Source organism: Callionymus lyra, chromosome 1 (assembly GCF_982586985.1).
Source record: "Callionymus lyra chromosome 1, fCalLyr1.hap1.1, whole genome shotgun sequence".
Classification (NCBI taxonomy): domain Eukaryota; kingdom Metazoa; phylum Chordata; class Actinopteri; order Syngnathiformes; family Callionymidae; genus Callionymus; species Callionymus lyra.
The window spans coordinates 46,183,675-46,202,062 of NC_141818.1; the positions used below are offsets into that span (position 1 = coordinate 46,183,675).

Here is an 18,388-nt window from a genome sequence, read left to right on the forward strand (position 1 = left end):
AATGTTGTTGTTCTTTAAAATCCAAATATTACATACTGTGTGTTTTATGTTTGGCTTCACTGGTGATCGTGTTTTTGAACTGTAGTACTAGTTAACGGCAAGTTTTCTGCTCATGATAATGAAACAGGATAAAATAATGATCACAACTTTGTACTAAACTGCACTTGCTCTTAAAATAACTGTTACTACTCTGCACTTTTAGTAATGTAAGTGTACTTACTCTTCCACTTATACCTTAAATAAAGGTCAGTCATCTTTTGGGTGTAAAGTTGATACAATGCGACTCAGCCATAGTATCTCAGTATCTAGTGCTGTGGAAAAACCCTTATTGTGGAAAAAGACCTGGAACTTTCTGTTATGAAACCACATCATCAAAATTAAATCTTTCAAATAGATTTAAATTTTCACCAAAACAAAAGACGTTTTTTATTCAATTAATTTTAATATAATTATTCAAAAATACTCACAAAAGAACAAATGAAAATGAAAATATAAACTTTCTATATTTACAATCGATCTAGTAATTAATGATGAAAATAAAAGCAAGAATGTGCAGCTAAATGTGGACAAACTCAGTCTGTCAAACAGAGAACCTGGTTATTGTATTTGACAAAGAAATGTCTTTAGTACAATACTGTAAAAAAAACTCTGAACTCAGGAAAATTATGTCACAACACAGTCTGGAGTTTATAATCCATGCGTTTGTGTCTTTTCGTTTAGACTATTGTAACAGTTTAACTTGTCTATTTAAAACTGTTAACGTGTCTAAACTAGAAGGATGTGTCTCGCCTGCAGTTCATACAAAACTCTGCAGCTATAATTCTGAGCCGCTCTAGTAGAAGAACTCACATTTCCCCGATCCTTAAATCTCTTCACTGGCTTCCAGTTTCTTTCAGGATCAACTTTAAAATTCTGGTTCTTATTTTCAGATCTATTCATGGTCAGACCTTCCATCAGTGATCTGATCCAGACTTACACCCCAGCTCGGGCTCTGAGGTCTGTGGATCAGAATCTACTGATGGTTCCTGAACTTCAGGACCAGAGGAGAGAAATCCTTCCAGACTGTTGCTCCTAAGCTTTGGAACCATCTCTGTGTTTGATGATCTACTGACTCCTTAAGACATTTTTATTCTTGCAGGCTTTTCCTTGATTTTCTGGGACTCCTGTGTTTGTTTTATGTGTCTTGATCTTTTAAAGCATATATTTTAACTGTGTATTGCTTTGGATTGTTAAAGCACTTTGTGACCCTGGTCCAGAAGGCGCTTTACAAATAATGACTTACTTACTGAGCCTGACCTCGTGTACCCCACTGTACTAGAGTGACCCCAACTTTTGACCCCACTCTGCCCTTTTCCTCTTATAGCCACGATTAATCCACATTCATCCTCTTTTGTTTATCGGCTCTTTCTCGCGAATCTCTCCTTACATCCCTCCATCTTTATCAGCGGCTCTCAGTCCTTCCACCGACCAGCTGCTCAGCCCTCGTGAGTCGCTCTCCTCTTCTTCTCTCTCCCCCAGGAAAGAACCAGAGACGCCCACAGAGCACACCCTGGACGGGGATCATCTTACGGGCCACTGAAAAGGACTTTTTGTAAACAGTTAGAGCATCACGGCTTCACTCCCAAACAAAGGAGCGTCGAGGGACCAGAACCGTCTTTCAATCCTCGGACTGGTACTGAGCTGCAGAACCGGAACTGCATCGAATTTTTTTGGGGGGTTAAGATTAAGATAATAAATGACTAAAAGGAGCCTTGTAAGTATAAGAGAGCTCCACACAAGTACACCTTTTCACTCCAGAGCCCAGTAAAAGCAACCCATGCGTGTAATACGGGTCAGAGAGAAGCTTAAGTACCTCAAAAGCCCCCTTTTAGACTGAAAACCCTTACTTGGATGTCCAACGATTGATGAGCAAAATTCACAAATACTGCAGTACTGTAGGTGGAAGGGTAGATATGGCGATGTATCGTGATATTTATTTCCAAAATACTGTATCGACATTGAAAAGCACTGTATTGATTGTTAAAAAGAACAAACAAATATAATTATATATATATATATATATATATATATATATATATATATATAGTCGAGAGTTCGACGATGACTGAGGACAAGAGGATACAGTTGAGTCAACCAGCTTTTAAAGCTGATGTTTTGACATATTTTGGTTTCAAAACGTATAAAATGCAGTAACGACTTCAAACCCAGATTCAAGTACTCGAACAATACTACAAATATGTCCTTTCTCCAACAGGTTCTTAATATATCGCAATATATCGTATCGTTGCCACTGTATCGTGATATGTAACGTATCGCCAGATTCTTACCAATACAACTAAAATATAAAGCATTATGTCTAAAGTTCATACAAACGACCACAGGATTTTTATTAGAATAACAATATTATTTGTCAACATTGATACAATACCCAGGTTTATGGTTGTATATTTGTTTCAGAAAGATTATATAGATTTGTCTCTGTAGTTTTTTTTTTTCCAAATAAAAACAAAGTTATTTTGTATTTCATTTTTAATACAAATTTAATTTGGGAGTTTGTACATTTGTTTAAAGAAATAAATGATAAGCGCGAATCTCCACGAAGGAATGAACAAATATGCTTCTATACTTACAAACTATATCCACATTGTTTATTCCTTTTGTGTTTAATTTTGAGGATTCCTGTATTTTATATTTATTATATTTATTTACCAAAAGTTAACACACCTAATGTTCGTACGTTTTAAAGTCTCAATGCGTTTAACTCTAATTTTTTGTACAATCCCAGGAGGGACTTTTCAAAGGAAAACTACAGGCATCAATGAAAAAGAGAACATGGAGGTTAAAGTGAGGCATTTCTGCCTTTAAACATTCTATTCCATGTTACTCTTCTGCACAAATAAAAGTGTCTTTAGATGTTTCTTGAAGGAGTCAGTAGATCATCAAACACAGATGTTTCTTGAAGGAGTCAGTAGATCATCAAACACAGATGTTTCTTGAAGGAGTCAGTAGATCATCAAACACAGATGTTTCTTGAAGGAGTCAGTAGATCATCAAACACAGAGATGTTTCTTGAAGGAGTCAGTAGATCATCAAACACAGATGTTTCTTGAAGGAGTCAGTAGATCATCAAACACAGATGTTTCTTGAAGGAGTCAGTAGATCATCAAACACAGATGTTTCTTGAAGGAGTCAGTAGATCATCAAACACAGATGTTTCTTGAAGGAGTCAGTAGATCATCAAACACAGATGTTTCTTGAAGGAGTCAGTAGATCATCAAACACAGAGATGTTTCTTGAAGGAGTCAGTAGATCATCAAACACAGATGTTTCTTGAAGGAGTCAGTAGATCATCAAACACAGATGTTTCTTGAAGGAGTCAGTAGATCATCAAACACAGATGTTTCTTGAAGGAGTCAGTAGATCATCAAACACAGAGATGGTTCCAAAGCTTAGGAGCAACAGTCTGGAAGGATTTCTCTCCTCTGGTCCTGAAGTTCAGGAACTATCAGTAGATTCTGATCCACAGACCTCAGAGCCCGAGCTGGGGTGTAAGTCTGGATCAGATCACTGATGGAAGGTCTGACCATGAATAGATCTGAAAGTAAGAACCAGAATTTTAAAGTTGATGCTGAAAGAAACTGGCAGCCAGTGAAGAGTTTGAAGGAGAAATGTGAGTTCTTCTACTAGAGCAGGTCAGAATTCTCGCTGCAGAGTTTTGTATGAACTGCAGGCGAGACACATCCTTCTTGTTAAGACACAAGCTTAAACTGTTACAATAAGCGAGAAGACACAAACAAATTGATGATAAACTCCAGATCATGTTGTGCCATAATTTTCCTAAGTTTACAGATTTTACTCAGTTGAAATAAAGTTTAAAAAGAGGTAAGGTAAGGTAAGGTAGAACTTTATTGAAATTGTTTTTTTTCCAATAGCCACAGTTTTTTTTTTTTTGTTTTTTTTAAGGTAAGGTAAGGTAGAAAAAAAACAAAAAGAAAGAAAAGAAATAAAAACAATTCATCATTTTTATGTACAATAAACATGCAAATATTTACAGGGTTCGTTAAGTTACGTTTTCTTAAGGATCGGAGAAATGTGAGTTCTTTTACTAGAGCAGCTCAGAATTCTCGCTGCAGAGTTTTGTATGAAATGCAGGCGATTAAGGCCCGGGGGCTATATCTGGGCCGCCAAGTCGTCATATTCGGACCTCGAGTGGGAACATTTCCGTCAGATGAATATTCAGGTATATAAAGATGCTAGTGGTCAATAAAAGCTAATAAACAGCTATTGTTATGCTTGATTAAGTATCGAAAACTTGGTAAACATTAAAATGTAGTTTGGCCCTCGACTTAGAATGTGATTAGTATTTTTGGCCTCTTGAACCCTGACACCTCAAGTCGAAATATAGTGTTCATTAATGGTAAACTTAAATACATCTAATAAAAAACAAATATAATATCAGTGAAAACACTGCCTCGTGAAGATTCATCAACACATCACTAAGTTAACTTTTAATTGTTTTTTTTATTTATTTTTTTTATCTGAAAATAATCCTAGTCGAGATCGGGGTGAGTAGAAAAACGAGTGAACGTTGGGTGAACTATCACTTTAAAACTCTCAATCAATTCTCCGCCCTTCGCCTGTAAGTCAGCACCGAGGGCGTACTGGGTGCGGCACTACTTATGGAACAAAGTGACTTTGCGGAAAAAAAACCGCATCTTCCTTCACGACCAGAACCTCGAGAACCGAACCTCCGGAGACTCGTCCCCCCGCCAGCCAGCCATCAGCCATCAGCCATGGCCCAGGCCAACATCTCGGTGACGGAGAGTCAGTTCCGGTGCCCGATCTGCCTGGACCTGCTGAAGGACCCGGTGTCCATCCCGTGCGGACACACCTACTGCATGTCGTGCGTCAACGACTACTGGGACCGGGCGGACCCGGGTCCGCTCAGCTGCCCGCAGTGCCGGGAGACCTTCAGCCCGCGGCCGGTGCTGCGCAGGAACACGGTGCTGGCGGAGGTGGTGGAGCGGCTCCAGGCGAGCGAGACCTTCTCCCGGGAGTCTGTTTCGTCGTTCCGGGCCGGAGCGGGCGAGGTTCCGTGCGACTTCTGCCCGGCGCGGAGCAGGCTGGCGGCGGTCAAGTCGTGCCTGGCCTGCCTGGCGTCCTTCTGCGAGGTCCACGTCGCGCCTCACCGGGAGGTGGGCACTCTGAGGAGGCACAAGCTGGTGCCCGCCGTGGACTGTCTGGCGGAGCGTCTGTGCGCGCAGCACCGCCTCGCCCTGGAGCCCGCGGGCGGCGAGGGTGAGGGCGAGGCGGACGCGGCGCACGGTTGGACCGGAGACTGTGTTCTGTGCGAGGCGGACCGGGAGGAGGTGAACCAGGGCAGCAGGAGACAGACGTGTTGGAAAAGTTTCCCTTCGACCGTATGTTTTGTTTTTCTCTGGTTTGGTTATAAAAGTGTAAATGTGATTCAACTTTTTATATAGTCAAGAGCTCGACGATGACTGAGGACAAGAGGATACAGTTATGTCAACCAGCTTTTAAAGGCTGTTTTGGTTTCAAAACATATAAAAATGCAGTAACGAATTCAAAGCCAGAGTCAAGTACTCGAACAATACTACAATACTTCTGTACAATACTTCTCTAACAGGTTCTTTAGAACCTGTTTAGGAATTTCTTTCTTTTTTTTTTAATGTTTAAACACACATTATTAAACATTTTCCCCACATTGTTGAAATTTAATTTATATAAAGTAGTATATTAAGACATACAGTACACATACTGGAATCATGACAAAAAACAATAACTGTATGAAAATAAAATACATTCTAAAATAATAATAACTACAAATGAAATAAAAAGAGCTAAAAAGGCTCTTTTTTTAGCTCGAAAAAAAATAAATGAAAATGCATATCCAAGTGCATGTTCTTATTTCCTCTGGTTTGGTTATAAAAAGTGTAAATGTGATTCAACTTTTTATATAGTCAAGAGTTCGACGATGACTGAGGACAAGAGGATACAGTTATGTCAACCAGCTTTTAAAGGCTGTTTTGGTTTCAAAACATATAAAAATGCAGTAACGAATTCAAAGCCAGAGTCAAGTACTCGAACAATACTACAATACTTCTCTAACAGGTTCTTTGGGAATTTCTTTTTTTTTTAATGTTTACATCTTAAAATAGCAGTTTGACAATAAACTTTTCATTAGTTTGTGTCCCAGGTGTAAAATACAATTATTTTAATTTAAACACACATTATTAAACATTTTCCCCACATTGTTGAAATATAATTTATATAAAGTAGTATATTAAGACATACAGTACACATACTGGAATCATGACAAAAAACAATAACTGTATGAAAATAAAATACATTCTAAAATAATAATAACTACAAATGAAATAAAAAGAGCTAAAAAGGCTCTTTTTTTAGCTCGAAAAAAAAAAATGAAAATGCATATCCAAGTGCATGTTCTTATTTCCTCTGGTTTGGTTATAAAAGTGTAAATGTGATTCAACTTTTTATATAGTCAAGAGTTCGACGATGACTGAGGACAAGAGGATACAGTTATGTCAACCGGCTTTTAAAGGCTGTTTTGGTTTCAAAACATATAAAAATGCAGTAACGAATTCAAAGCCAGAGTCAAGTACTCGAACAATACTACAATACTTCTCTAACAGGTTCTTTGGGAATTTCTTTTTTTTTTACATCTTAAAATAGCAGTTTGACAATAAACTTTTCATTAGTTTGTGTCCCAGGTGTAAAATACAATTATTTAAATTTAAACACACATTATTAAACATTTTCCCCACATTGTTGAAATTTAATTAATAAAGTAGTATATTAAGACATACAGTACACATACTGGAATCATGACAAAAAACAATAACTGTATGAAAATAAAATACATTCTAAAATAATAATAACTACAAATGAAATAAAAAGAGCTAAAAAGGCTCTTTTTTTAGCTCAAAAAAAAAAAAAATGAAAATGCATATCCAAGTGCATGTTCTTATTTCCTCTGGTTTGGTTATAAAAAGTGTAAATGTTTTTCAACTTTTTATATAGTCAAGAGTTCGACGATGACTGAGGACAAGAGGATACAGTTATGTCAACCAGCTTTTAAAGGCTGTTTTGGTTTCAAAACATATAAAAATGCAGTAACGAATTCAAAGCCAGAGTCAAGTACTCGAACAATACTACAATACTTCTGTACAATACTTCTCTAACAGGTTCTTTAGAACCTGTTTAGGAATTTCTTCTTCTTTTTTTTTAATGTTTACATCTTAAAATAGCAGTTTGACAATAAACTTTTCATTAGTTTGTGTCCCAGGTGTAAAATACAATTATTTTAATTTAAACACACATTATTAAACATTTTCCCCACATTGTTGAAATTTAATTTATATAAAGTAGTATATTAAGACATACAGTACACATACTGGAATCATGACAAAAAACAATAACTGTTTGAAAATAAAATACATTCTAAAATAATAATAACTACAAATGAAATAAAAAGAGCTAAAAAGGCTCTTTTTTTAGCTCGAAAAAAAATAAATGAAAATGCATATCCAAGTGCATGTTCTTATTTCCTCTGGTTTGGTTATAAAAAGTGTAAATGTTTTTCAACTTTTTATATAGTCAAGAGTTCGACGATGACTGAGGACAAGAGGATACAGTTATGTCAACCAGCTTTTAAAGGCTGTTTTGGTTTCAAAACATATAAAAATGCAGTAACGAATTCAAAGCCAGAGTCAAGTACTCGAACAATACTACAATACTTCTGTACAATACTTCTCTAACAGGTTCTTTAGAACCTGTTTAGGAATTTCTTCTTCTTTTTTTTTAATGTTTACATCTTAAAATAGCAGTTTGACAATAAACTTTTCATTAGTTTGTGTCCCAGGTGTAAAATACAATTATTTTAATTTAAACACACATTATTAAACATTTTCCCCACATTGTTGAAATTTAATTTATATAAAGTAGTATATTAAGACATACAGTACACATACTGGAATCATGACAAAAAACAATAACTGTTTGAAAATAAAATACATTCTAAAATAATAATAACTACAAATGAAATAAAAAGAGCTAAAAAGGCTCTTTTTTTAGCTCGAAAAAAAATAAATGAAAATGCATATCCAAGTGCATGTTCTTATTTCCTCTGGTTTGGTTATAAAAAGTGTAAATGTTTTTCAACTTTTTATATAGTCAAGAGTTCGACGATGACTGAGGACAAGAGGATACAGTTATGTCAACCAGCTTTTAAAGGCTGTTTTGGTTTCAAAACATATAAAAATGCAGTAACGAATTCAAAGCCAGAGTCAAGTACTCGAACAATACTACAATACTTCTCTAACAGGTTCTTTGGGAATTATTTATAGGAATTAAAATAGCAGTTTGACAATAAACTTTTCATTAGTTTGTGTCCCAGGTGTAAAATACAATTATTTTAATTTAAACACACATTATTAAACATTTTCCCCACATTGTTGAAATTTAATTTATATAAAGTAGTATATTAAGACATACAGTACACATACTGGAATCATGACAAAAAACAATAACTGTATGAAAATAAAATAAATTCTAAAATAATAATAACTACAAATGAAATAAAAAGAGCTAAAAAGGCTCTTTTTTTAGCTCGAAAAAAAATAAATGAAAATGCATATCCAAGTGCATGTTCTTATTTCCTCTGGTTTGGTTATAAAAGTGTAAATGTGATTCAACTTTTTATATAGTCAAGAGTTCGACGATGACTGAGGACAAGAGGATACAGTTATGTCAACCAGCTTTTAAAGGCTGTTTTGGTTTCAAAACATATACAAATGCAGTAACGAATTCAAAGCCAGAGTCAAGTACTCGAACAATACTACAATACTTATGTACAATACTTCTCTAACAGGTTCTTTGGGAATTTCTTTTTTTTTTACATCTTAAAATAGCAGTTTGACAATAAACTTTTCATTAGTTTGTGTCCCAGGTGTAAAATACAATTATTTTAATTTAAACACATATTATTAAACATTTTCCCCACATTGTTGAAATTTAATTTATATAAAGTAGTATATTAAGACATACAGTACACATACTGGAATCATGACAAAAAACAATAACTGTATGAAAATAAAATACATTCTAAAATAATAATAACTACAAATGAAATAAAAAGAGCTAAAAAGGCTCTTTTTTTAGCTCGAAAAAAAATAAATGAAAATGTATATCCAAGTGCATGTTCTTATTTCCTCTGGTTTGGTTATAAAAGTGTAAACGTTATTCAACTTTTTGGGTTTTGTTCAGTTTATATATATATATATATATATATATATATATATATATATATATAGTCAAGAGTTCGACGATGACTGAGGACAAGAGGATACAGTTGAGTCAACCAGCTTTTAAAGCTGATGTTTTGACATATTTTGGTTTCAAAACGTATAAAATGCAGTAACGACTTCAAAGCCACACAAGTACACCTTTTCACTCCAGAACCCAGTAAAAGCAACCCATGCGTGTAATACGGGTCAGAGAGAAGCTTAAGTACCTCAAAAGCCCCCTTTTAGACTGAAAACACTTACTTGGATGTCCAACGATTGATCTGAAAAATTCGAAAAATACTGCAGTACTGTAGGTGGAAGGGTAGATATGGCGATATGTCGTGATATTTATTTCCAAAATACTGAAAAGCACTGTTTTGATTATTAAAAAATACCAAAAACATAATTGTGTATACATACAGTATATATATATATATATATAGTCAAGAGTTCGACGATGACTGAGGACAAGAGGATACAGTTGAGTCAACCAGCTTTTAAAGGCTGATGTTTGGACATATTTTGGTTTCAAAACATATAAAAATGCAGTAACAACTTCAAAGCCAGAGTCAAGTAAGTAAGTAAGTAAGTAATTTTTATTTATATAGCGCTTTTCCAGACCAGGGTCACAAAGCGCTTAAACAATCAAAACAATACTCAATAAAAGATATACTTTAAAGGACAAGATCCTTATCTTGACCTTTAAAGTACTCGAACAATGCTACTATAATACTTTCTTTAACAGGTTCTTTGGGAAAATATAAAAAAACAAAAAAACATGTTTACGTTTTAAAATAGCAGTTTGTCAAGAAACTTTTCATTATTTTGTCTCCCAGTTGTGAGATATCATTGATGTTAGCTCTGGGTCAAGGTGACCCGCCGAAGGCTCGAAAACAAGATGTAAAAAAAATACAATTATTTTTATTTTAAACTAACATTATTGAACTTTAAACCATAAACATTTTTCCCCACATTGTTCAAATTGAATTTGTCACAACTGTTAAAAAAATGTAACCGTAAAAAGCAGTAAACATACTGGAATGATAACAAAAAACAATGACTGTACGAAAAATAAAATCATTCTTAAATAATAATAACTACAAATGAAATAAAAAGAGCTCAATAAAAAAAATGTAAAATGAAAATGCAGATCCAAGTGCAGATTATTAACCCCTTGTAAACAAATGTGTTTGTGGTATCCCTTGTGTTGACTCTTGGTCAAGATGATATTTGTTTTCGGGGCCTTCGGGTCACCCTGACCCAGAGATAAGGCAAGAGGTTGAGAGGTGTTGGTTCCTGTGTCTCTAATGGATCATTTTCTGTCCTCTGGACTCTCGTCTCTGTGCAGCAGCTGCAGCTCCGGGAGTGTCAGAGGGTCGTCCAGGTGAAGATCCGAAACGCTGAGCGAGAACTAGAAGAGTTCCAACAAAATCTGGAGACTCTCAAGGTGACCTTGGAAAAGATCTTCATGCCTTATGTGATGCTTTGCGAGTTCCTCAACCTTTGCTTCATTTTCAGACCCTCACCATCCCGAGTTAAACCTATAGAGTTTCCTGAAATCTGCCTCTTGATTAATCCGTCCATTATCTTCTACTTGTCAGTCACTCTGTGTGCCTTTTGGCTCAGCTCTTTCTTCACAGCAAGCGGCGCCTTAGAATGAGTTGCAGGTTCATTAGATGATCCTGTATTTGTCCGACAGAAAAACTCTTTATTGATCATTCTGTAGACGGTCGTACGGTCCATGTTTCCCACATTAACAAGATGATGTTCCTGTTGCCGTCGAAGTCTCAATGACGTCTTACGTTATTTTCAGGTGTCGGCGTCGGCCGTTCTGGAGGACAGCGAGGCCCTGTTTGCTGACATGGCCGCCCGCCTGGAGAAAACCAGAAATGAAGTGAGTCACTTCATCGGTCGAGCTATAAAGATGCCGATACATGAGATAAGGATCCCAGATTATCGACTTTTAAGCCAAAGCTTCTGATGAGAGTAAAACGTAAAGACAAACTCAATTTTGGCAGCATCGGAAAGAAAGGATGATGGTATTCTATATTTATATCCTTTTATTTGTGTTATTCCCTTTGATATAAGTTATTTATATTTGCACGTTGTCATTCCTTGCTTCAATCCATCCATCTTATAGTCAAACCATCAGTGAGTTCAGACACGTGTTTTAGTTCCTCACAAAAAAAGTTGTTTCTAACTAATAAATCAGAGGTTTTTCATCCTAAATACTGTAAATATTACGGATGTAAACGATACATTTCAACGTCATGTCAGGTCCGAGCACGAATGGAGGCCAAAGAGCGAGCCGTGGTGGGCAGAGCGGAGCGAGACGTCGAGACGTTCCAGAAGGATCTGCAGGATCTCCGGACCAGAGACGAGGAGATCAGTCGGCTCCTGCAAACCGAAGACAACGAGCACTTCCTGCAGGTTTGTTGAAATATTTGCTTTGCTTTCTTTGCGAAGTGTTAACATTTCCGTGTACGGACATGAATGACAGTCCTTGTCAAATTGAGTTTGAACTGAAGTTAAAATATATATATATTTATTGTGTCACCTTTACACTTTTAAAGCTGGTCTTTAGTACAATTTTTAATATATAATTATATATAATTATTTTAAAAATCACACATTTTTATTGTATTTCATTGATTTAAATCTGCAGCATAATATAAAATCAACATCGCCAACAATATATTACTTTATATAACAGTTTAATATATAATAATTAATAAGTTATAGAAACTTATACTTCAAATAAATTCCTTTTTTTTTTTTCTATGCGTTGACTTAAACATTTAAGCCTCGACTATGAAGTGAAACTGTCACAGAAAAAAAAGTACTCTTTTAAAAACAGGACATTAAACCCAGAATTTAATTTTACTTATTTTCTACTCAAGTCAACTAAGGGATTCTTTTCAGAGTAATCTGTTTTTTTTTTTAGAGTTATAGACAAAAAGGTTTGTTCATTTTATTGTAGCGAGTGGAGCTTCAGCTCGTCTTCGTCTCAGACACTTAAAAACATCCAATAATCGACTTTAACGTCCAGTGCTTTTGTAACAATTCTTCCTGTCGAGGCTTCAATCAAAGATGGACGTTACAGACGAGCAGTATGGGGGTATTTTTGGATGTTTTTAGGTGTCTTTTTAGAAGAAGATGAAGACGAAGACAACTGAGCTTCAGTCGCTACATTAAAATGAACAAACATTTTTGTCTATAACTCTAAAAAGTAACTGATTACACTTTAAATAGTGAGTAGGTAGTGGTGCTATTTCTGATTTGAAAGGAATATATTGAGAAAACACAGAAGAAATGTAAGGAAATATATAATTAATAAAGGTAAATAAAACATAAATATGCTTTTATTTTTGGCTTCTATTATTTTTCATTCAGACAAGTGGCAGCTCTCCTGATAAAATGTATGAACGGATGACGTTCATGCAGATCATAGTTGCCGAGCAATAGGTCGTGTGGAAAGACGAGAGGAAAATAATGACCAGTGGAAAAAATAACGTTCCTGAATAAGAAGGAAACAGACACAGGAAGGAAGTAGATTTCTCCTTTTTTCCGCCCAGGAGGCTCCCCTGCTGTGCCTTCCTCCCGCGACCGGGCGACAACCCAGATCCCTCAATCTTCCTCCCGAGGCCTTCAGCGGGGCCCAGGGGGTCCTGGGACACTTCCGTAGTCGCATGGAGGAACTCTGCAGGGAGACCATGGACAAGATCAGCCGCGCAGGTACAGATCACGTTTGTTGTCAGACCCGTAGTGATGTGTTAATGAAGCTTCATGAAGCAGTGTCATGTTGTTCAGAGGTCAGTAGGTGGCGCCATCAGTTTAAAAATGATGTTTCATTAGAACAGAAAAATAGTGCAAGAGACGCCATCTAGTGGACTCTGAAAGTAATGACACTGCTTCATGAAGCTTCATCAGACCATCATCCCGGACCACATGACTCTTGATGAAGTCGTTACTGCTTTCATTTGTTTTCAAAACAAAATATGTCCAAACATCAGCTTTAAAAGCTGCTGGAGTCGACTGTATCCTCTCGTCCTCAGTCATCCCCAGGATCATGATTGTCCCTGTAGCCATCCTGCTTTTTGTTCTTTTAAACTATATTTCAACTGAGAAACTTAGGAAAATAATGTCACAACACGATCTGGAGTTTAAAATCCATGTGTTTGTGTCTTCTCGACTATTGTAACATTTTAATTTTGTGTCTAAACTAGAAGGATGTGTCTCGCCTGCAGTTCATACAAAACTCTGCAGCAGGAATTCTGAGCCGCTCTAGTAGAAGAACTCACATTTCTCCTTCAAACTCTTCACTGGCTGCCAGTTTCTTTCAGGATTTTAAAATTCTGGTTCTTACTTTCGGATCTATTCATGGTCGGACCTTCCATCACTGATCTGATCCAGACTTACACCCCAGCTCGGACTCTGAGGTCTGTGGATCAGAATCTACTGATGGTTCCTGAACACGGTTCAGGACCAGAGGAGAAAAATCCTTCCAGACTGTTGCTCCTAAGCTTTGGAATGATCTTCCTCTCACTCTGTGTTTGATGATCTACTGACTATATATATTTAATATCAACTCATTCCCGTCTCATTATTATCCACATCTTTTCTCCTGCAGTGAATGAGAACCACGTGTCCGGAGCAGAGTGTTTTAAAGGTAAGGAAGCGAAGAGCGTTGGCGATGGAGGTGGCACATTTTTCACAGCCTGCTGCATTTGACATTTGACATCTAACACTGCCGCGGTCAATAATTCAGGAGGAAGTCTGAGCCGACACGTCTTGGCTCGTCCTCCGGCTGGAAATCAGAATCAATCCAGAACATATAGAGTGCGGCTGGGAGACGAGGTTAATGAGGCTCCACTGGTTAAAACGTGAAGTTAGTTAGTGTTGAAGTTTAAACTGGTAGATGCAGAACAATGAATGTGTTTTCTTGCATTCGCCAGGTCGAAGCTTCATGAAGCCTCATTTTCAGAGCTCAGTAAAAGATGTTCTATGTTGAAAGAATTGGGGTTTGAAGTCAATTTGTATAAATCTAGTCGAATCTAGTCTATAAATGAATAATTATCTGCGCACCCTTGCTTTAGAACTAACGCTAGTTAAAAAGACTTGACGTTTAAAAGACTCGTAAATTATAAATGTATTGGATTTTATGAAGCTCATATATATACTGTTTATATATATATATATATCACTCAAAAGGTAAAAACTAAATCCAATAAAGATATTTGAAAAAAAAAAAAAATCGAATTGTTTTGTGGTTCAATAAATACAAATAAATAGAACAAATTCCTGAAATAAAAAAAACACTTGGAGTTAAAAGTAAGTCATTTTTTGAATCACAATATCAAACTCATTTTTTATTTTATTTAAAAATGTATTCAATTAATTTCTTTTACAACAAACTTTCATATATGAAATATTTAAAACCATTTTCCAATAAAAATTTCAATGTCGGAATTGTTTATTTCAACTACTTTTTTCAAGTGTTAAAAAACATTTTTAAAGTTCAATGTTCTCCTGTAGCCCTGATATACTTCCATAGAAGTCTTAACACACTTTTGTTTACGTTCAAAGTGACGGATGTTGCGTTTATTGTTGCGTAATTTATCCGAACCCGGTCATTACCTTCCTTTTATTTGAAGACTGTTGCTGTGTGATAAGGAACCGGCGTTTGCGGGTCACGTGACCTTGATGCATATGTGATGAATTAATGTTGAACTTTGGTCAAACAGTGAATACCAAACCCCAACAGTCGTCTGTGTCCGAGCCCGAGGCTGGTAAGTGGATCTGTGTTTGGCCCTTTCGTCTTTTGGGTGGCCGGTGATCTAATTCAGTTAAATGGGCTACGTTTCCGTCGTGGGATCGGATCTTTGGAGAATAAATGTTTTTCAAGCTGGCATGTGTATGTTGTGTGTACCTCAGGGGCGCCGGTTCTGTCCAGCCTGACCCTGCAGCCGGCAGATCAGAGGATGCGAGCGGCGTTCCTCAGGTGTAAGTACCCATCGTCCTCTTCATCCTCCTGATGCACCCGACTAATCTGTTTGTCATTTTTTTTCTCGTATCATATTTCGTGCTCCTCGCTAAACCTTCAGATGCATGCTGGGAAATGTGAGCCCGACCCCATGAATGATGGATGATGGTCATAGTGTGTTTATGACATCCAAGCTCCTCAGTAAGGCCGGAGTCTTGTTGGAGCAGAAATAGTTGAGCTGGCGACAGATCGACACCTTGTCACTCATCAATCATTCATCGGCTGGATTTGTGTTTCTTCTTAAAGTGCTCTGTGGAAAAATATGTTAATGTCAATCAAAGATGGAAGTTTGAGGTGTTAACCCAGTACCTGAGCCCAACCCGACAAAGAGGAAAGCTCCAGCCCCAACTGTAGAAAACTTTTTAACGGCTAATACTTTTGTCAAAACTAGTACAACTCTGAGTACAACTCAATACGTTTTTTTTATTTCAGGAATTTGTTCTATTTATTTGTATTTATTGAACCACAAAACTATTCGATTTTTTTTTTTTTTCAAATATTTTTATTGGATTTAGTTTTTACCTTTTGAGTGATATATATATATATATATACAAACAGTATATATATGAGCTTCATAAAATCCAATACATTTATAATTTTGTAAATTACTCCATGAGTCACCCTAATATGACTTTGCGAGTCACCGTAGTATTATTCAGTGAGTCACCCTAGTATTATTCCCTAAGTCACCCTAGTATTACTCCCCAAATAATAGGAGTATTACTTTGCTACTCACTGTAATATTACTTCACGAGTCATGCTAGTATCACTCCCTGAGTCACCTTAGTTTTATTCTGTGAGTCACCCTAGTATTACTCCCCAAATAATAGGAGTATGACTTTGCTACTCACTGTAATATTACTTCACGAGTCATGCTAGTATCACTCTGTGAGTCACCTTAGTATATTACAGTGAGTCAACCTAGTATTACTCCCTAAATAATAGGAGTATTACTTTGCTACTAGCTACGAGTCATGCAAGTATCACTTAGTATTATTCCGCAAATTCATCTTCTGAACACTCATCAGTGAGCAGAGAAGCAGATGGAGAGAACGAATGCTCCTCCATTGATGCAACACTAATAGACTCAGGGACATTCCTCGATCTATTAGATTGTTTAAGCGCTATATAAATAAATATTACTTACTTACTTACTTATTTGTGAGTTTGGGGGAAGGAGTGAAAAGATAATATTTCATGTTTGTATCCCTTTGATCTATGTTCTTGTTCTTTAGTGCTTATTGCACTTTGTTCTTGTTCTTGTTTCATGACTGTATCGTCTGTGTCGCTGTGAGCTGGAAAAACAATTTCCCGAAGGAGAGGGAACAATAAAGTGTATCTATCTATCTATCTACCTATCTATCAAATTTGCGAGTCACAGTAATATTACTCTGCAAATCACCATAGTGTTATTCCGTGACACACAGTAGTATTACTCAGCGAACCAACAGTCATTTTACTCTGTGAGTCACCCTAGTAATTCGTAAGTAGTATTACTCCCCAAATCCTAGTAGTACTGCTTCGGGAGTCACAGTAGTATTACTCTGCGACTCAACATGATATTACTCCGGAGCCACCTTACTATTACTACAATCCCTCGTATATGGTCTCAGTGCTTGTGGTTGAACATTTTTTTGTCTCGATCTGGGTCTCATTCTTGAAAAGTTTTCGGTCTTTACCACGTAGGTCTTGATTAGACGTTTACTTAACAATTAAAGGAAACCGTTAGGCTAAAATGTTTCGAATTTTGGCTGAAACATCCTGTTCTTTATGTATTTAATTGAACTCTCAACTTCCTGTCTCGTGCAGTCGCCTGTCGTCTGTCCTTTGACCCCAACACCGCCCATCCCACTTTGGTGCTGCTCGAAACCCCTCAAAGTGCCCACTGTGGCGAGGAGCCCCAGTCGTACCCGCCTCACCCTCAGCGCTTCGACTCGGTGGCCCAGGTCCTGTGCAGGGAGGGCCAGTTCGGCGGCGCCAGCTACTGGGAGGTGGAGTGGACGGGGGGCGGCTGGATCGACATCGGGGTCACCTACCGGGGGATCGGACGGAAGGGCGGCGGCAAACCCTGCCTTCTGGGACGCAACGAGAACTCCTGGAGGTTGAGGTGCACGCACGCCGGCTACGCCGCCTGGCACGAAAACCGCAAGACCACGGTGGCGGCGCCGCCCTGTCCCAGGATCGGCGTCTTCATAGAGCGGGGGAAGGAAACCCTGTCCTTCTACAGCGTGTCCGACACCGTGATGCTGCTGCACACCTTCCGCTGCCCCTTCGCGCAACCGCTGTATCCGGCCTTCCGTCTGGACCTGGACTCCACCCTGCTCATCTGCCCCCTGGAGGCCAGCAATGGAAGTCTGACTTAACGCTTCACAAAGACAAGCTGTATGTGTGAGAGAAGCAGGAGATTATGATAAAAAATGTTTTGGTTATTTCAGACAAAAGAACATTTGTATTTCTGACGTACAAAAAACAAAACATCCTGCCTCAGAGGAAAAAGCCTAAAAAGCCATATTAACTTAAACCAAAAGCGCCACACGCCGATTTTCTATAGATAATGACTTCCTGGAGCGTCAACGGGAGTTAAAAGGCTTTTGTTTACGATGTGTTTTTTGGGTTGTAGAATGTGACGATACGTTTGCTATTTTTATTGTTTTGACCAAAAAAACAACAACATAGAAGTGACCTTACTTGTGATCGGAAGCCATAATGATGCATTTTTGTGACCGGCCACTGTGTGTGTGTGTGGGGGTGTGTGTGTGTGTGTGTGTGTGTGTGTGTGTGTGTGTGTGTGTGTGTTTGTGTGTACTCATATGCAACTGTATTTCTATGAAACATGATTGTGTGTGAAAAGTTCCATGTGTTTTTTGTTTTCCTTTTAATTATAAAGTGCTTTTCACTTTGAACATGGCAGTGGATTGGAACGATCTTCTGTGTGTAAATAAAGCTGCTTGTAGCATTTTATACGTCTGTCTCCCCTTATTTTTTTTATTTGTGTAACCATTGGACTACGATTAGA

The 18,388-nt window shown here is 37.3% G+C and overlaps 1 protein-coding gene across 3 annotated transcripts; it reads left to right on the top strand.

The window, feature by feature from the left end:
- The first annotated feature begins 3,744 nt into the window (after nt 1-3,744).
- Nucleotides 3,745-18,331, top strand: LOC148089895 (E3 ubiquitin/ISG15 ligase TRIM25-like). Of its 3 annotated transcripts, none has more exons than XM_087810222.1 (9): nt 3,745-5,420; nt 10,681-10,776; nt 11,143-11,223; nt 11,607-11,759; nt 12,905-13,064; nt 13,960-13,998; nt 15,074-15,118; nt 15,264-15,332; nt 17,182-18,331. In XM_087810222.1, the coding sequence occupies exons 1-9, from the start codon at nt 4,680-4,682 to the stop codon at nt 17,733-17,735; spliced, it is 1,938 nt and encodes a 645-aa protein (XP_087666348.1). In that variant the 5' UTR covers nt 3,745-4,679; the 3' UTR covers nt 17,736-18,331. The 3 variants fall into 3 exon arrangements, with proteins under 3 accessions (XP_087666348.1, XP_087666347.1, XP_087666349.1); XM_087810221.1 differs by having other exon boundaries at nt 3,747-5,420; nt 10,678-10,776; XM_087810223.1 differs by lacking the exon at nt 15,074-15,118 and having other exon boundaries at nt 3,748-5,420; nt 10,678-10,776.
- The last annotated feature ends 57 nt before the right edge of the window (nt 18,332-18,388 follow it).

What these genes read in the sequence shown, in the direction of transcription:
- LOC148089895 (XM_087810221.1), top strand. Translation starts at nt 4,680, where the DNA reads ATGGAACAAAGTGACTTTGCGGAAAAAAAACCGCATCTTCCTTCACGA. An exon ending in TGTGTCCGAGCCCGAGGCTG is followed by an intron (nt 15,119 to 15,263) that starts GTAAGTGGATCT and finishes TGTGTACCTCAG; the next exon opens with GGGCGCCGGTTCTGTCCAGC. An exon ending in GCGAGCGGCGTTCCTCAGGT is followed by an intron (nt 15,333 to 17,181) that starts GTAAGTACCCAT and finishes TGTCTCGTGCAG; the next exon opens with TCGCCTGTCGTCTGTCCTTT.